Source organism: Strongylocentrotus purpuratus, unplaced genomic scaffold (genome assembly GCF_000002235.5).
Source record: "Strongylocentrotus purpuratus isolate Spur 01 unplaced genomic scaffold, Spur_5.0 spur5_scaffold_19, whole genome shotgun sequence".
NCBI lineage: Eukaryota > Metazoa > Echinodermata > Echinoidea > Camarodonta > Strongylocentrotidae > Strongylocentrotus > Strongylocentrotus purpuratus.
In genome coordinates, this window is record NW_022145604.1 from 25,776,291 (window position 1) to 25,796,783 (window position 20,493).

General features: G+C 37.3%; 2 protein-coding genes across 2 annotated transcripts; one reads left to right on the forward strand and one right to left on the reverse strand.

Annotated features, from left to right (window-relative positions):
* Positions 1 to 2,933: 2,933 nt before the first annotated feature.
* On the reverse strand, positions 2,934 to 15,288 carry LOC115926161. Its single transcript, XM_030990696.1, has 9 exons — positions 14,820 to 15,288; positions 12,767 to 12,919; positions 11,007 to 11,170; positions 9,830 to 9,960; positions 8,730 to 8,823; positions 7,473 to 7,814; positions 6,717 to 6,891; positions 5,073 to 5,206; positions 2,934 to 4,212 (listed from the first exon to the last, which is right to left on the reverse strand). Exons 1-9 carry the CDS (start codon positions 14,911 to 14,913, stop codon positions 3,889 to 3,891), a joined length of 1,611 nt encoding a protein of 536 aa, XP_030846556.1. The 5' UTR covers positions 14,914 to 15,288; the 3' UTR covers positions 2,934 to 3,888.
* A 1,275-nt stretch (positions 15,289 to 16,563) lies between these two features.
* LOC105440533 lies at positions 16,564 to 19,846 on the forward strand. The gene is made up of 3 exons (XM_030989872.1): positions 16,564 to 16,884; positions 17,299 to 19,088; positions 19,380 to 19,846. The coding sequence occupies exons 2-3, from the start codon at positions 17,348 to 17,350 to the stop codon at positions 19,844 to 19,846; spliced, it is 2,208 nt and encodes a 735-aa protein (XP_030845732.1). The 5' UTR covers positions 16,564 to 16,884; positions 17,299 to 17,347.
* Positions 19,847 to 20,493: the final 647 nt, after the last annotated feature.

A 20,493-nucleotide genomic window follows, 5' to 3' on the forward strand; every position in this document is an offset into this window, starting at 1 on the left:
AATAGAAACTAAACAGGATGCAAAATGCATGTATAAATGAAGACAAAACAAAAAAAACAACAACATTATGCTTCTACATCAGAGTGAATTATGTAGCAATAAGATTTGACACATTTCACACATACAATCCTTGAATCCTGTACTCATGCTGAAGGAAAATATCACAGAATCTTTTTCATATGAAATATACAGAGTGCCCCCCCCCCCAAAAAAAAACCTTGGAAACTGCTAGTATAATCTGCAGGCAGACTCTCGGCTTCGGTTTTTCGCAAGTTTCGTGTGCATATTTCAGAGTCTGCAGTCAGAGACTACTTTCACTCATATCATGATCCCTTAAAGGGAGCATACTGTATGTGTATATGTAGTCTCTAAATGCAGACTCTACATCGTGCACTATGCAATTGCAAAACCGAAGCCAATGGTCTGTGCCCGCAGACTAATTATAGTATGACTTTAATTTCTTATGCTAGAACATAGCAACACTAACAAATCTCATCCAGCAGTTTTGTTGAACAAGATTTTTTTTACCACAGGCCTGCAACCATTGAGATTCAGGATGATTTAATTATTTCAGGGGATTTTTATCTCCTAGCTTCACTGCTTGTAAGGGTTAAACAAATGTTTCAAAACATTGAAAAAACACTATAAATTCTACATTCATTCTAATATAGGTGAACATTCTTTTACAGCTTTCTGTTTACAAACATATTCCATTTTACATCGTGCACTATGCAAATTGCAAAACCGAAGCCAATGGTCTGTGCTCGCAGACTAATTATAGTAAGGCGTTTTAATGTCTATGCTAGGAAGCAGCCTTCAAGAACAATAGCAAAACTAACAAATCTTATCCAGCAGTTTTGTTTAACAAGATTTTTTTTTACCACAGGCCTGCAACCATTGAGATTCAGGATGATTTAATTATTCAGGGGATTTTTATCTCCTTCACTGCTTGTAAAGGGTTAAACAAATGTTTCAAAACATTAAAAAAACACTATAAATTCCACATTCATTCTAATATAGGTGAACATTCTTTTACAGCTTTCTGTTTACAAACATGTATTCCCATTTTACTCCTGGAGAAAAAAATCAAAAAGTAAAATTATGCATTTCTATATCAACTAATTCGCTGCTCGTTTTTCCAACAGGATATAAACAACAACAACAAAAATCAGTCCATGCACTTCTAGTTCACTGGCTTCATGCACAAACATCATAGAATTGTTTTTCTTGTAAGAAAAAAAAAGAAAATATACAACAGCTATTTGACTTCAATTTGGTTTCGAATTAACCAATTTAAAGATGTTAACAATTAAGAGTCCAAAATATTATTGATCAAAATTATTTTTTAAACCAATTGATACCACTAAGCAAAACAGACATTAGCTTGAAAGCTTTAAATTACTTAAAAAGTACATGCCTTGGTGCTACATACTTCCTCGAGTCTGTCTTCGACAAAGTTGTCATCAAATCTAGTGGTTTGTAGTCAACAAGTTCCTTTTGATTCTTCACTACATGACAACGTGGAAAACTAAATTCTACTGCATAGGCATGATAGTGTGAATTGTAATACACTGTATCTAATTGGACAAGTACAAAAAATACAGTGCTATTGTGTACAATGATATGCTCTATTTGACCAAACAGAGGAAGCTCGCTAACATCATGGCAGACCAGAAGTGACAACTGATAATGTGTTCCATGTACTTTAACCCAGTTGGCATCAAATAATTCAGTAGAAAGATCCTCTACTTGGATTTGCTCTTGCACAATCTGTCCAATATTTTCATCTAAATCTGACAAAAGTAGTGAACTACCTGGCCCAACCTCCAGATATTCCAAAGGATGGTTTGACTGAAGATGGAACGTTAGTGCTGTCTGATGTTTTTTGGCAAGTGATTTACAAATGTTTTTGTAATACGCACAGATTCTGCAACACGGCCAAAATAGTGATGTTTCGCTTCGTACCTCATACACCATACATGTATGAGTGGCCCAACTTCTCTCAAACACGTTGGATAATGCACCATAAGTGGTGTTTTGGCAACAACCTTCTGTCAGGAAAGGTTTTCTGGAAATGTGTGTGATGTTCTTCAGTAAGAATAGACAATGGGCTATCAAGCCTGCTGTCAATTGAGGAGCAAAAATAATGTCCATACAATCTAGTAATCTAAGTAGCAATTCCCAGTAGACATTTCCTTCTTCAATGTCTTGAGCAATATGAATGGCAGATTTCGAATCAAGCACCATGCTTGCATAGCCTTCTTGTCCAACATCATTCCTAGCTGACCTAAGTTTAATAAAGGATGGTTTGTTCTTGTTATCTGTACGGTTTAAGCAATGGCTGGCGACTCTCTGATTCAGTCATCTTGGGACAAGAGGGGCGGTTGCCTTTCATATATGAAATACTCTAGAACAAGTTTCAGCTCATACTGAACTATGCCTTCCAAAAGATCATGCATTATATCTAGTGAAAAGTTTGCCAAGACATGAAAGTAAATACAATCATTCAATACAGTCTTTTGTTTCACTCCAAACACATGTGACTGGGTAGTTTGAGCTTCAGCTTCTTCTAAATGTTGCTCTAAAGTCTGCCTGGTGCGCATATCCATTGAAACCTCTTTGAATTTGTTCTGTGCCTCTTCCTTACTTGTAACACATAATCGACAGTAATAATGAGCAGAAAAGCTCTCTACAAATCCCAGTAGGGATTAGCACCAAGATTATCAGCACTTATTTGAGTAATGGTCCCCTTCTTCACAATTCCATTAGGGAGAGCAATGCCAACTGTTGACAGGATATTAATGTCTTTTACAATGTGCTTGAGAATAGCATTAAATCCATATTTCTTGGCATCTTCAGCATACCATAGAGCTATAAGATTGATATTGGAAAGATTGGAATTATACTTTGGTGGCAGATTTTTCAAAATGAAATATAAAGCACCTATCTTGTGAATTTTTGTTTTTGAACCAATGGGGTTCACAGTCTCGAAATCATCATAAAAACAGTGAATTTGGAGGGCATTCTCATCTTCATGGAAAAGAGGGGTTTTCTCAAATTGTGAACCATCACAATAATCTCTCATTACACCATCTGTGCTCTTATGGTCATGAGTAGCAAAATGCAATATATCTTTATTGCTTAAAAGCTGCTTCAAAGAATCTAAAATGGGAACGTAAACAAATGTATCTTCAATAGCAATCTGTTCATACTGCTTAGTTCTTTTATTGAGACGACTATCATATCGGATGCCTAACTTGATTTCTTGTGGTTCAACAAGTCCAATTGATTCACAATACTTTGTCCGCTTATATTCTGAATTCAAATTTTCAAAGGGCTTTTCAAGCATAGCAAAATGTGTTTGAATCTCCTTATAAGCCTCGGATTCTATAGGCAGCTTATGTTTTAAGAAAGCAGCTGTAACGGCTGCCGATGCACTTTTTACTACATCACCTACAATCGCACTGGTTGTTTCTACTACATCATTTACAACTTTTCCAGAGTTTGCACTATTTGCTGAAAATTTTGAAATTACATTTACACACTGCCTGTTCAAGGTATCTACAGATAAAATGTCATCTTCATATACATCCTGATCTTCAACAATCTCATCATTATTAATATTGTATTCTTGAAGACTTTCAAGACTTTCTTCAGGAAAGTCACTCACTTTATCATTTTCATTAGACTGCTCTTTATTATCTGGAAAATCGGTTTTAAGGTGAGTCTGCAAATGTCCCCGAAATCCTCGAAAAGTATGAAATGTTCTCGCACAAGCTCCCTGCCCACAGGTCAATACTTCTTTACCATCTTCAATAACTCCATGTTTCAATCTCAAATGTTGAACCAATTTGGGTATTGCAAACTGTTTGTGGCATTTGAAGCAAATCATGGTGCTAACAATTTCGATCTAATTTCACGTACTCTTGGTGTTTCCCGGGACACTCCGATATCGATTTCAAAAATGGCAGTCTGGACAAAAGTCCAGAACTGCCGCAGAGACAAGCAGTACTGCAGGCCAAAGACAAAGTGGGTCTTGAAGAGTAAATCTACTGCTGCTTCGACCGTGCGTGCCGAACATGGAATGGCCTTGTGATCCACATTGATCATGTAGTTGGTGATTCGGGCCTTGGAATTGCCAATTGCCAGAAGGAACGGTTGACTCTTGGTCTCTTTTGTGTTGTCGAGGAATGCTTGAATACTCCCTCCTGTCTGTGTTGAAAACAAATTATTTGTATAGAATGTAACTAGCACTCAACGCATTTCAATACTCAACGCATTTCAATGAACAACATATTTCGATCAACATTTTTAAAAGACAGCCTTACATGTAGTACTGGGGGAAATTGTGTTTTTACAAAAGGGTTATTGGACAATAATGTAGGACATAAAACCAAATCAAATTTACATCAAAGAAAAGAATTGGAATTGGTCCATCAAATGATATAACATCAAAATATCAGATGATATTTTTTGTAATGAAATACAATTTTTCTTACCCTGTAGAGGGGTAAAAATGCAAGTACTTTCAAAGCTTGTTTTATGTATATGATTAAAAAGGGTCTTTCTAATGTGGTCAAGACATTTCAACTTCCACAAAAGGAGTACGAAAAATAAAGATACTGCAATTTCTGCACTATTATTAACTTGCAGCAAATTTGTGGCATGAAATATTCCTTTTCATTTATTGATTCTCCATGTAGGGCTGTGAAAATCAAAGGCAACATGCCTGATATATCACACAAGTTGTTACTATGTTTTCATACACAACATGTTCCTAGTATTTGTTTGCAAATCTTGATGTCTACTGTTCTAGTTTATTTTACTCCGACCAATTTCAAGGCGGGTGAAGTTTTTGAATAGGCCTAAATTTCTCGAGCACCTTCTCTGTCCAAATCAGTCTAAGCCTCTTCATGTAAGAGATCATAAACCAATATAATTGTTCTCTTTGAACACACATCACGATGCTTTCTGAAACTTTTTTTTTAATGCAGCAAGAATGTGTTTTATGTGACAGGGTATTACCGGTACTTAATATTTACAGTTCTCTTTCGTAATGAAAAGCTAAATACCTTCTGAAATTGAATAACCCTCGAGAGAGCTGAAGAAATGGACACTTTTGCTGACGCAGCTTTGGACTTCCCTTGGCTTGCAGGAGGCAATAGGCACAAGAGGAGGAGGATAGCAGATGTGCTGGAATTCCATCCTGTGCATTACAAAATGAAAATGGTTATTATTAAACAGGCTTACATGTTGATCAAGGTGAAAAATAGAAGTTAAATGTACCAAAATAATTACAAACTGACCTGCTAAAATTTGAATCAAAATAGCCTGTAACAAGAAACTATTATAAGAAATAAGTATATAGTCGAGGACTTATCAATATTATAGCCAAAGCATGCAAGTGGCTGTTAATGCAGTTTAGGGGTACTAAACCAAAAATCCAATTGATGCCAGCTTGGCACCCTTGGAGAAATTTTACTGACACTTATAGCAACGCCTTCTTCTTCTTTCTTATGAGAATTATACAAAGGGGGATGGGAAAAAAGAAATCAATAGGAAAATAATAAACGGGATATTTATGCATGGGAGAAGGCAACATTCATGGCAAAGCACCTAACCTAGATTGTTCTCTGTTGACACATATATAACAAACTCTTTAGTAGCATAAGTTCATGTTTTTTTTTTTACAATTTTTTTCTTGTTCTACTGAATTTAACATGCTTCTACCCAATTTGACATCCTTTTCATGATTAAATCACAAAAATTGCATCAATACTGGAATCAAATGTTGCAATTAACAATTTATCAAATATGTCCCCTATGGGCCACCATATTTTTCAAAGTTAACTAATGAAGAAAAACAAAAATATCATGATTTTCTGAATTCTAAAGCATTTATCTTCAAATAAAGACAGAGTAAACACAAGCAAGCTGCTAATATGTAAATGCAGGGTCCTGTGGGGTCGATTCAAGTTCATATTATAAGATAATAAGCCATGCATATCATATCTGAGGAAGAAAAATAACAAAGTGAACATATAAACATGATGCTTTGTTTCAAAACAGAAGCTCATTCTATTTCAAAAGTAATGATTGGCAATGTGATAATCCTTATAAAGATTCCACAATGGGCCATGCAACAAACTTTTTTCTTCATAATTATATAAATTTCTTCTTCATAATTATATAATTAATATAATAAAAGAATTATGGAGAGCATGTTCCAACTACAAATAACTTTGCCAAGTGGGCATGTAATGTAATTTTTTGTAATTCTCATTGCAACAAGAGTCCACATTATTTGAGATGCCCAATAACCCTACTGTATCCCAGCCTTCCAGATAAATATAATTTGTTGGAGGAGTTGACAAAAAAAAGGGGGGGGGGGAATTGTTTTAATTGGGATGGGTCATTTTTTGTGATTTCAGCATACTTGTCCCTTAATATACATTTTTAATGAGACTGCAAGCTCTTTGGTGGAATTCTCAATGGTGGTTTAAGACCAAGGTCTAAACTTGGTTCAAAACCATGGATTGGATTAGATTTGCATGTATTCTAAAACTTGTCCAATGAACATGCTTGTGTGAAGCACATATATGCTCAAATTTAAACTAACCTATCAATGGTTTATCCATGGTCTCAAATAAACCACCATCAAGAATTCCACCCTTTATGACATCGGAGGGTGCATTCAAGGGAATGTGCAAAAATACCTTCTTTATTTTGATCAGAACTGTCATAAGATGACAGAAGCTCCATCACTGTCAAGTTTCCTTTCTGCTTCAGAAGTTGTCTTGCAAGTGTAACAACCTTGGGCTTCAACTCGGGCCATTTGGTCAGGAAACGCGAGTGATTTTCAGGAAAAAGTTTCCGAAAATCTACCTCAATCTGCAAGAATACATGTAAAAGGAAAACGGGGAAAAGAGAGAAAAAATAAACTATGCATAATTTTACAGTACAGATACCCCAGTTAGACTAAATCAGCAATATATTAAGGTACCGTCAAAGCTCAGACCCCCATATATACACACCCCAGATCCAGGAAAAGGGGATTCTTCAAATATTTATCTGAATAGCAACCACTAAGAAGTACTTTTGAAGGTCTCTCTACACAAAATCCATACATGAATGAAACTTGCTGGACCTTTGAAATAGATTAGATTTGCTAGATATCACTCATGTTGATGCTCACTGTCCAAAGGTACATGACAACCAGTAATGGTGATTGTTCACCAACAGACAGTCACATGCGGTAAATACAGATACAGATTGAAGGATAAAACTGGCAGAATCTTCGGACTGATATTTTCAAAATCTCAAACATATATAATAAAACAGAGAAATATGAATTTGATGCCTCAGTGCCAAGTAATAATTCTGATGCTTTAATTCCCATACACATAATTTTGTTGCCTTAGGCCTGAGAGGCTAAATCAAGAATTAGGAGTAAATTTTTTTGTAACACTTACCAAACCTGGAACAGTTTCAAAAGGAAACTGTTCCAAAATATCCGATGCGGAGCGTCCGTCCCTGACCATATGCTGTCTAACAGGAAAAGTGGATTTCATCTTTTCAACAACCAGGGTAGAATCACGTTCTAATGTTGGACAGTGTCGTAACCAGTTGAGGTCTTCATCATAGGTGCAGCCTGGAGCAGATTCTTGGTCACCTTCTCGGACCTTCCCAGGACCACCATCTCTGCTTGATGGCTTGGGTAATGGGTTGGATGTCTTCTCCTCTGTTGTGCGGTTAACATTTTTTATTCTAGCAGCCAGGAATCCCGTGTTACTTCTTGCATCAAAATAAGCTTCCTAAAGTGAAAGAACGAGATGAATCTTTGACCGCGTGGTTGAAAATGTATGTATAAGCTTTTTGTTGATAATATTAACCTTGAAATGATGCACAAAATGATGTGATGAGAAATTGTAGTTTTCAAAGAAATTTTAGCAAAGTAGCATTAGTGTCATATAATGCAAGCATCTTGACTTTGATACAAGGAAGCAGCCATCACTCTGCCCCACTTCAAGAAAAAAAGAGTTTTGAGTGGTTGTGAAGGAGAGTAGAATGGTATCATACATTTCTTATTGGATATTGTGCCAAAGATGGTGGAGTGTGACCTACACAAGATAAAATTTAAAAAAAAAAATTCTTCTCAGAATATAATTTAGAGAGATTTTGAGGGTATTTTTATCTTATCAGAGTATCATAAGTTTTCTTTTGATTAATGGAATGCAATACCTTCTTATCAGAGAGGACCATGCAGGGCCCATATTCAATTAAATACTTCAGTCAGAAAAATAAATATTTTTTCTTAGATTTTTGCTCGGATAAAATACTTTGCAGATTTTGGTATTCAATTCATAAATTTGGCTAAGTATTTTACTTTAAATTTAAGACACCTCTAGAGGAGACTTAAGCCAAAGCATTTACAAATTTAACTGGTAGATGAAGGCTTACATGTATGTGCGCAGTCACTCTCAGCTGCGGAGAATTATGAAGTAGCGCATTTTTGGTGCAATGTGTTGATTGCGCATCATTTGGTCACAAAATCGTGATGTCACAATGCCTCTCAATAAGTATTTTACTTAAATTTTGACTTACTAAAGTAAAATGCTAAGAACTGAATTGAATACAAAATAAGTAAATACCTTAGCCAAAATACTTAGTAAAAAAACTTACTTAGTCAAAGTATTTATTTGAATATGGGCCCAGATTATAATACTTACATGACCTGTGCTAGTAAACGGATCCTTGAGTCTTGGAAACAGATTCACTATCCCCATGGCATATTTGGTTTTCATAGCTGCTTTTGGATGTTTGCTGTGAAATAAGAAAGCACATCTCCTGTATGAGAATTACAGTCATATGGACTCATGACTGGCTCTATTAAAACAGAACTTAGTATGTTGATAACAAGTAGCATACCCCTAGTGGTCTCGTCTGCATCATATAATTTGCTATAGTTTAGTATTTTTTTATTACTTTAAAATCTCAAAATATCACATGGTTAGTTCATAATACATTTATAAAGTGAGGCCTCATGACGATGAGGCCGCTAACATCTACGGCATTAATCTATTTTAACGTAATGACCCAAAAATGTCACTCACAAGACTGGTAATACCTGATAACCATCATGTGCAAATCACATTTAAAACTAGATGAATCTTCGACCACGCACGGTCAAAATTTAAGCCTCTGCCATCATGCGATCAGAAAGATATTATTGCTTGTTCCATGCCATTGGAAATCCGAAACATTTTGGGTGATTTTACAAATTTTGGGCACTATGAACTTTGACCCCGTGAACCCAAAATCTTCTTCCTCCCATGCTAATACATAATTGAGCTAGGTTTGAAAGAAATTAGTTCAATTTGTCTGAAGTTATAGCAATATCGAGCTTTTTTCGGGTAATTTTTTACAATTTTTGTTTGGCCCTGTGACCTTTGCCCTTTGACCCCCTAAACCCCAAATCTAATCAGTTCATCCTCACATGTATATAAATACTTGTGTCAAGTTTGGTAAAAATCCGTCCAGTAGTTCTGAAGTTATCGTGGTAACAAGTTTCCGACGGACGGACGCACGGACGGACACACGGACGCACGGACGGAAGGACGGACGGACAACCCCGAAAACATAATGCCTCCGGCACCACCTGACGGTGGCGGAGGCATAAAAATGAATATTTTGAAAAATGATTTTGAAGAGACAACAAATTCCTTTAAAGTTGACCATGTTACCTCAGTTTCTTTTCACATAATTGGTAGTACCTGATAATTATTATGTGCATTTACACAATCATAAAAGAAAATTTGCTGGCACTTACCCATAGTGTTCTTGCATGTGGGCTACCAAAAGGTTAATCATCTGCCGTCTAGTTTTATCTTGAAGTGCTCCAGTCAATTCATACTCTCGGAGAATGGCATCACCTCTGTGCCGCAAAATTTCTTGTACAAACTGCAAACAGGTAAATCATCCCATTAAGTCATAAATAAACATATTGAGTTTATAATGCACTTTCAGGCACTTTAATTCATACTGACCTTTCTAAGGGCACGAAATTTTATGAATGACTATGAATTTATATAGGTACATTATGATATTAAAATTGATATATGGCCAATAATCATAAATTCTAAATAATAATATATTTATTTATAGAGCTTGAAATAGTTTAAATATTGTTAAATACACACTCCCACAAACACCCCAAACACACATATGCACACACGCACATACACACACACGAGGGGACACATGAGGCTACAGGTAAATTTGTGTTTATTGTAATGCGAGTTCCTTCTACTTAATATAGACATGCAAGCCCAATGCCATGGGGAGACCGTCTAAAGTGCCCTGAACAGTGTTCATTACTTTCATATCCACAAACAATACAGCAGGAAACTATTCTATGTTTGGGATCATCATGAACACTACAATAAAGGTTATGTAACAATCGATGCATCTCATCTTCAACTTTTTAATTTTGATATTAGTCCTTTTCCTTGATACCCTCAGAGGTCTATATGGAACCAGATCATGAGATGTATTATTCGATGATTAATTACCTCATTTCTCTTTCCCATTTCTAAAACATTTCATAAAATTTGGCAATTCAATTTAAACCTCTAGACATAATATCATTTGTTTGAAATCATACCACCCATTGGAAGAAAATGAAACTGTAAAAGTTTATGGAAAACTTATGACAGATGACGAAGCAAAAAAGATGGCCAATATCTTACAGGAGTCGTCAGCTTAGATGTACCAAAAAAGAAATCAAATTAGTTGCCTAATGTTAACCTATACCATTACAAAAACCTTACTACAGGAAATATTAATTTACAATGTTAGTTCTAACTACACTAGATGTATTTTTTTTCTCCCAATATCATTTTCAATTTTAAATAATATGAAATCCGTATAGGTGATGAGTCCCTTATATTATGTTGATTATGATAGCTGAGATTGAAATGAAGCAAACAATTTTTTCTTAACCTTACCTCACAAGAGTTGTCAGTGATTGCACCTGATTCACTGAGGGCATTTAATCGTGGCCTCTTTCTACTGGAGCAAAAACTTGAATCAGATTCTGAGCTACTCAGGGAAGAGGAGCTGGTATCCACCTTGATAGTGTCTGCACTTGTGATGCTATGTACATCTGAACCTTTAATAAAGAAAAAAAGATATAAAGCCATGAGCACTGTTAAAAAACAATGAATACTGGCATCTTAAACTTTGGTAGAATTGAATACAGTTGGGCCTCCTTTATCCCCACACTTGGGATCAGCACTAACATGCATAAGGGAATCCTATATTCAAAACATGCAGTTGCCGAGTTTGAATGAATGCATGTTTCTGATCATGAAAAATTGAATTGAATGTGTAATAACAATGTTGGGAATAATGTATATAAGTAACCCAAATAGTTTGCGATATTACGAGTATGCTTGAAATCTTTGTTGGTTCCGCTAATTATTTGAGTAAAATAGGCAAATTCTCAAGTGATCTGGATAAAGGAGACTGGATAAGGGAGGTCCAACTGCATATAAATTTCTATTAGTCTAAAACCATCAGAAACCAGCTAAGTTATATTGGTCTGACACATTTGTTAATTTTATAATACTTGAGCATTTTTTAATGGACAATTTGTTAATTGATGCATTCATTCATGTCTAAGTGAATTATAATACTAGCATTTAGAAATGTTCAATTACTTTTCCATTGGACTGTTCCCAATGAAACCAATAGGTCTGTCCAATATAATCCAACAGAATTCTTTCATGATGGTTTTCTATAAGTATAAGACTAACAGAAAGAAATTGTTGGATTCCTATTATTGGATCAGCAAAAATTTTCTGATGGATTTCTAATGGACCAACAGAAGTATGTGTTGGATTTCTATTGGAGCAATATAACCTTTCTGCTGGTTTCTATGGGTCCTTTATTTCCCTTTCCCTATTGAAACCATTAAACTTATTGGTTTCTATGGGTCCAATAGCCCTCACCTCGTGCTATCACACAAAGCAAACAGAATCAAAATCAGATGAGAAATGGCATAGGAGTGGCCTTTTGTAGGATTTTGAAGCAAAAGGTCAAAGATCATACACAGACACGCACAGAAACACACAAGTATGGCGCCCGTTTCACAGTCCCCTCCTCAAATTTGTTCGGTGGGGTCACAATTTAAATTAAAGACATTTTTTTTTTAAATGCAAGTTTGCATTGTTAAAAAATTCAATTTGTAAGAATCTGTAATTTTTATAATCTTTAGACTTCGAATTTAGATCATTGACCGCCCACAAATCACGGCTCTTGTGGCAAGGTTACGTCATCAAAAAAGGGTAGGTTTTTTTTTCCTCCACCAAGTTTTGAGACCTGTGCCTGTAATTTGAACTGCACATTCATTTATTGCTTATGAAAAGCAAAATGTTAATTCCCTAGACTCTATACAGCATACAAGCCTACACTGTACCTGCTACCAGACGAACGCTGACTCATTTTAACATGCATGCACATACAATGATCAGTGGCGGATCCAGCAGGGGGCGCACCCGGCATGTGCCCCCTCTATATTTTGAGAATTACCTCGTGAACATACACATTACTAAGGTTAAATTGTGATCTGCGCCCCCTCTTTATTTTTAATATGCTCTTTGCACCCCTCTAACTCTATTTTAAAATCCTGAATCCGCTACTGATGATATCACATTTAGCAGGGATTTGCAATTTTGTATTATAATGCACTTTATCCAAAACTTACCAGACCATTCTTCATCTTCTTTTAGCACCATGAGGCTGACTGTGGGATTGCTGGTCACCACATCTCCTAGTACGTCATCGTCTATACCAAACCCTTCTTGTTCATCCACAAGTACGAGATCTTCCCCATCCCTTATGTGGAATTTTCTTCTGACTGTAGGAGAGATTAAATAAATGAGAATAAATATCACAGTGCACTTTTCAGTTTCTTACAGATTGATGGCTCAGTCATAATAAACGAATGCTGCAAAAACTGCTGCTACAAGCCCAACTGTGCTATAGTATACAAATAACGCACGTCCCAGAGTGCAATAGCGGTGAATGCAGTACGCGCGAGGTTTCTTTATATTGGTGCCGCTCTGTGCAACAAGCCGCTTGCGGCGAGTTGACAGTGCGAACCATCTGAAGAAACCGAGCGAACACTGCATTTACGTTTCGCACAACAGGGTCAAGTGCGTTATTTGTTTTATAAAATAGCGACACAAACAGCAACAAACAAAAGTTTAGATCTTAAGTATACGAGAGTTCGATCTAGATCTAGAGTTATGTTGGTTCTAGAAATAAAATGAGGGTCTAAGACCTTGCAGGCTTACCAAAAAGTCTACAGGATTCATTGTTTGATTAAAAATAAAATGCATAGGGTGTCTAGAGACGAGTCTACATCAGACAGCTGAAATTCCTGGCTTCATTATAAAATCCAAAAGTCAAAACGGGTCTAAATCCAAGGCAAAAGTAAAACAAAAATTTGCTTTCTAATAATACCCCGCTCTAGCTAGAGCTAACGCGTACGCTGCGCTGGGGATCATGGTGGATCTTGGAGCGTACAATATTAGCTACGCGTAGCCTATAGCCTACAATGCACTCGAGGGAGCGTACTAGTACTACGCGTACGCGCGCGCACTGGATCCCCATGGTCACGCGTACGCACCGTGCAATATAACTTTTTACTGCGCTTTTTCTGCACTCATTTCTGCAAAATCGTGCTTGCATCAAAAATTTGTCAATGCCATGTGACGCGTATTGACCAATCACGATGCTTAAAATACTAGGCTAGATCTAGAGCCATTTTATAATAGGCCTACACCCTAAAACTGTTAAATGGGACATCAAGCTCAACCGGGGGTGGAGTTTGGACTGTTGTGTGCGCTACAAATAGTCTAGATCTAGATCTAGATCTAGAGATTGAATTTCCATGTTTATTATTTTTGCATTTTTTTTATTACATGAATGGGGTAGGTCTAGATCTAGTCTAGATCTAACGTTAGATCTAGATCTAGATATCTAGGCCTAATGTCAATGCAGATCTAACGTTAGAACTCTAGATCTAACTGTTAGGCCTAGAAATCTAGAGTCTAGATCTAGTCTAGACTTCTAGATCTAGATCTAGATCTAGCCTAGACCTGATATTTTTGCAAAAACCCAGGATTAGGCCCTAGACTAGGTCTAGATCTACTGACAGTAGGGTGTCTGAACGATTTTTCAATTTTCAATTTGGGATCGTTTTTCACCATTTTTGTTTGATATTTGAATAAAAAATGTTATCAGAATAATACATTTCAAATTTCAAGTCTCACCGATGTTTCTATCAAAAGTTACAGCCCCTCCAACACGCTGGTATATTCATATCATTTTGGTCAAAATCGACGAAAAAGACGTCCACGCAGAGTGATGTTGTTTTGCTAAATTTAGCCAAACAGCTGTATCGCGCGATATGCAAGCGTATGCATATCGTACGCATGCTGCTAAGCCAATGATTTTTCCTTTACATTTTGAAACAAATATGTATTAAATAACAATATATAGACCTAGATCTATCATGAATGTTTGCCCTTTGGAGTATTTATCAATGATAATTTTTCAGAAATCCATAAAATATTAAATGGCATCATGCTGACCGGATACCCAACCCGGCCGGACAGCCAAGGCATAGTAGGCCTAGACCTCTAGGCCTGGGCTACCCAACGACAGGCGCGGCTAGCGCCAGCTGACGAACACGTAATACTATAGGCTAGATCTATAAAAGTTTATAACAAACAAGAACCATGTACACTTACTGAGTTCAAAGAATCCTACTGTGTCTTCTGGATCTATAGGCAGGTATTTTCTAATACTTCGATCCGCTGAACAGACCCTGACGCTTAATGGCATGGTTGCATGCACTTCGATCACTTCACATCTAGAATCTAGGCCTAATTTGAAGAATTACTACTCCAGAATCAAGACTTCAAGTCAGTGCCAGTGAAATTCTCTAGCCACATGCTCTCGTCTAGCTGTGCGCGCGCAGCTGCAGAGGCGCATATCGGATCATATGACAACTTTCGTCCAATGATTTTCGTCGAATTCTCTAGCTTATGCGCATGTGCGATTTTATAACACCAAATATGACACCATCAGCCTGTAATTGAATATTTTCACACCGTTGGTGTTATTTTTCGCCAATCGGACATGAAATGAACACCAAGGGTGTTGATATTTTTCTATTCCATGCTGGTGTTGAATATTTAACACCCTGGTTTTTGCAGTGTACTAGCCCCGACACCATGTGTGTTGTCCCATATATAGCTTTCTGTGTACAGGGCTTGTTACTTTACCAAGACTCGGTCAAATTTATTACAATTTTGATGACTCCAGAACCTTGCAGTGCACACCAATACTTACATGCTACATGATCAACTGTTTCTGATCCTTTCCACACCTTTTCTTTCACAATGCAATCGCATTACCAGTACTAAAGTTTATCTTTAATCTGGTAAAACCAAACCATCAAACTAAACAAATCAATCAATGAATCCATCATTTCATCAATCAATCTATTAAACTTACACCACCTGTTATTTCTACCACTGGCCCTTTTTTATAGCCCATGGTCAACATTGTCCCCTTTGCCCTTCACTGGACATTTGTTTCACTTGTTGGGGGTGTGTTTACATTAAAATGTAGACTGACGGTTTAACATATTTTTTTATTCCCTAAGTGAAATTCTGAAGTTTCGTCTTTTGCAAACGCAATTTAACACTTTTAATAAAAAGCACCACTGTCCTACTTGTAGCTACTTGCTCCCTCTATATAGAAAACTTCCCCAATTGGTGCCGGTTGGTCCCCCATGATCCTCTTTTTCTTATGTTAGTTGAGAGCTGAGTTAATGAGATAGCCACCTGTCAGTGACCCCGCTGTGTGGTCTAATCCCTTCTGGTCCAGTAGTATTGACGGTCTTTAATAGGACCTACATCCACCCGCACTTTAATAGCAAAATATTATTACAAATAGTTTTCATAATAAAAAAAATAATAACAGGCATAGTGAGTTTCCTGCTTATTATTGTTTGTGTTAGCATTGGTTTAAAACAAAACTGATTATAGGTATTAGATGAATATACTGTATTTCATGTTTCAAACCTTGCCATTATAAAATGCATGACAATTTGTGTAATATTACTGTAATTCCCAATTTCGGAAATCGTATAAAATTTCATAAAAAAGTCGTGGAATTTTCATATTCCTATCTCATTGTATACTGATTATACATAACTCGTATCAGTTTTGTAAAACCTAAAATATAAGACGATAAAATAATCGAGTACATAATCATATTTCCCCTCGTCTCTTGGAGAAAAGGGGTGTGTCTACGGCAAAAGGAGTGCTATAAATTCATCGGAAATATTTTCAAACAAAGCATGGTGCACATCTCTGCCTGAACACATTGCAAATGCATGCATGTTATCTGTACTCCACGCAGGGACCCATTGCGTACTGCATTGATAATGCACGCATGAATATAAGCATTCATATCCACGATATAAGTCAGTGCGATAAATACGAAGCGCGGGCACATTTTCCTTCGCGACGTTTTTCTTTTTTTCTTTACATTATTTTGGAGAGCGGGAACGTACATTGCATTTCTAGATCAAGGAATATTGCATTTGATGGTCTGGATTTTATCACAGGGAAAATCAGTTTGAAGCCCTGACAACCATTTATTTGTTTAACTATTTGATATAACGGTGCAATTACTCGTGAGCTGGTAAAAGGAGATAGAAAATAAAATAGAAGATTTTCTTCCATTTTTGTGACGCTGAGGAATTTCAGAGCTGGTACGCATGGGCTTCTGACCGAGAAGCCAGTAAGCATTTTCTTTTCCCACAAAAAGTTTATATTTTTGTTTTTATTGTTCTTGAGACTAACATGCAGAAATGATACTGAAGTACTAATTAATTATTAATTAATCTTGAAGAATTGTAGTTTGCATGAAGTATTGATGATAGAGAGCCGATTGTGATTTACTAATTTTAATTTAATCAAGTTGTATTTATGTTAAAATGTTTCGATAGGAGCGGAGAAAGTCAATTTTGAGTTTATTCGAAATTAATATTGTATGGATATTAGTTTCAATGTATGGTTTTGTGGTTTCTCTACAATGTAGCCATGCTCTCTACGAAGTCATTTTCCCATCGTTATGCTTTCGAAACTGGAGCGTGATGCACAGGTTTGCTATCTGTAAAATATCACCCTTATAATTCTTCTCTTTTTTTCTCAGATCTGTCCAAAAATGCTTCGTAATCTTACCGCCACAACAAGCCAGAGTTATGAAAATTAATTTGAGCGCCAAAACGAAAATGGAAATGAGAAACGAATTTGCCGAGCTCAACGGAATTCGACTCGCTATCTTGCAAATGCGAGCAGGGAATGGAGGCAAAAATATCAAGATGTACGCCCTAACTCAAGTATTCCAAGCCTTTCAAAATGGAAGGAATTCTGTTCCCCGAACCACGTTTCATAAACGCTTGAAGAAGCTGCATATCGACAGAAAACCGTGTAAATTGAGACAGATTCATCGCTTGAAATGGCTAAAAGCTGTACCACATCGTACCAGCAAATGCTGTCTAATTTCCCATGACGATTTGCTGAAGCTATGCCGCTCATGTGGTGTAAAAACAGAGGGCTTGGCAAACGAAAATGGTGTCAAAATCAACCTCAAAACTAAGCACAAGAAACACACGAAAAATGTTAAGAAACGTGAAAAGAAGATAAAAAGAGAATGTACAGATGCAACTAAATTTGAGTTGGGGCATTCAGGGCGCTCAGATAGAATTATTGAGTGTCAGAACCTGTGCAACGCAGAGATTCCAAATGCTTCAAAATCCGACATATTTTTTGCTCGCAGTAGATCGGCGGACAGTGACTTCTGTACACAACATGTGCGTAGCATTGGCAATACAGATTGCAAGGGAACTACATGTAAACAAATAGGGGACAGCAGCGGCGCTGAGCATGTCTGTAGCAACTCGACGACTAAATCGGTGGAATTTTCGTTTTCTGAGCCTTGTATTGGCTTCCAGGCTTGTGAGAGGAAAACTGTGACATTTGACATTCATTCTACAGCATTTTCTACAGCAGACAGACCTTTAATTGGCGCTGGACGAGCAAATAATATGCGCGGAGAAGTCGATTTTGATTGCGGCGAAAAGGAAGGGACAAACATGGACGATAATGATACTACAGACACATGCAATCCTATTGCCACAGTTAGCAACGTGAGCCACGAATGTGATATGCACAGTGAAACAAATATTACCACTTTGAAAGGAAAGGAATATTTCGGATTTACTGGACAGGAGAAGGAGGATAATTCTTGGCAGTCGTTTGGAAATGTCCCCGACCAAGATGGTGCCGCCATATTGGAGAATACCGAGGAGAGTAATGGTGGAGAGGTACGTTTTGTGAATGGATTTCAATTTGCGGACGCAGCTCAGCAGATACGCGTGGGCTGTATGGATTTGGAGAGTGACAGCGACCAAGAAAGTGAGTTGTCTAACCTGGAAATCAACTCGAATCTGTCTGATTTATCGGAGCTTTCTGTGTCCAGTGAGTCCTTGGATTCGGTCTCGAGCACAGACACGAGCGTAGGGGAGCTCGCCAGGGTTCGATGGCGGGCCAGGGTCGGGTCAAATTCAGACGGCGAGTCGGAATGCACGACAAGCTTGTGTAGTCCGGCAAGGTTCATTCACGGAGCGAAGCCATGTCGTAATAACAAACCATGCATAGCAAACAACTGTGGTCAGCTAAGTTCAGATACCTCGCAGTGTAACTCCAATAACTTATGGTCGCAGCACTCTGCTATGTACGTCAAGAAAATAAACAACTCTTTGCGACTAAAGGATAAAAAATGCTCAACAGTGCAGGAATATAATAGAAATTGCCAAAGAAACATTCAGCGGGGAGTCCGTGGAAATCATGAAAGCGAGCAGAGCAGGGAGCTTTCGTACAGCCGCAACTCTCCGGAGGTTGTCGTGGCTGGGCAGGGGGAACACCAAGATAGCGTTGCAGGTGCGGCCGCTCTGGTGTTGAAAAAGCGCGAAAAATCCTGGCTTGTCTCGCCACAAAAAGAGGGAGAGGAGACCTTAAATGGCGCCATCAAGCTTGGAGAGAAAAGAAAATCTGGCAAAAAGAAAGAAGAATTGGAAGATATTAAAACACGTACAAACAAAAAAAAACACAAGAAAAAGAAAAAGAGCAAGAAGGAGAAATGTAAATTTGACGGGAAGAGTTTGGAAACTTGTGATGTGAATGGGAATGTTACGACAATAATGAAAGGCACAGATGCGTGTTTGAATTCAGAAACCAAGTCAGAAATCTGTCAGAAGAGGAAACGACACGGAGAGCAAGGGGATCCGAAGAAAGTGGCGGAATTGAAGCGAAAACTCGAAGCAATTTCCAGCGAGTTGGCACGCCTTCAAAAAGGCAAGGCTAAAAAATCCATCGGAAAGGGTGCACATAGCAAACACAAAAAGACCCGGCGATTAAAACCTAAAAAAACCCATGGCGGGTCGAGGATAAAGCGATCCAACAACAGGGGACTGGACGACCCTAAGACTGCCACTTTTAAGATGTCAGAGTTTCTATTATTACCGCCTTCGTTGGTTGTAAGGGATGGGGACTTGAAGCCGGCTTGTAGCATGGCTGTTCCGAGGGGCGTCCACCCTCCCAAATGCCACCCTGTTTGGAGGTGGAAAATCGGTGGTTCGCCTCTACCCAAACCAAACCGGCATAAAGTTCTACAACACGGTGTTATTACTGCAAGATGAATGATAATATTACACCAACAATGTATTAATTTGTGGGGGGATTTTGTTGGAGAAGATTTTCATGAAATCCTTTTACATACTGACTGCCATTTCTATTTTATATAAATTAAATGTCGGGCATTATTGTGTGTCTTGATAATGTTAATATTGTGACAGTAACATGAGACCATTTAAATCGTAACTTAGTGTTGCGCTTACACATTGAGTAGTAGGCCATATATATTTGTTTTATATATGAATTTATGCCAAAAGTTTACCAAAGAGAGTTTATGAAATGAAACTCGTTATTTTTTAAATGCCATTTCTTTGATTCCATGCTTGAGAAACCAAATAATAATTGGCGACTGGTCTACCAAAATTTCTTGAAAAATATGTTTTGGGAAAAAAAAATTGTAAATCGAAATTTGTTTGCAAAGCGTTATAGCTGTAATTGATTATGATGTAAACAGTTAGAATTATATGGATTGCATATGGAAAACAATGTGAGCTTCTTTAGTCTCTGTTATTATGAAAATATGAGGTTTTCAATATTTCTAGAAATATGTGGAAAGAAACACATGTAGAAGTTCAAATATTTACGATTGAGACGGATGGACAGTTCTAAAAGAACACAGTTTACATTATATAGCTGTTTCTGAGAAAGGGGG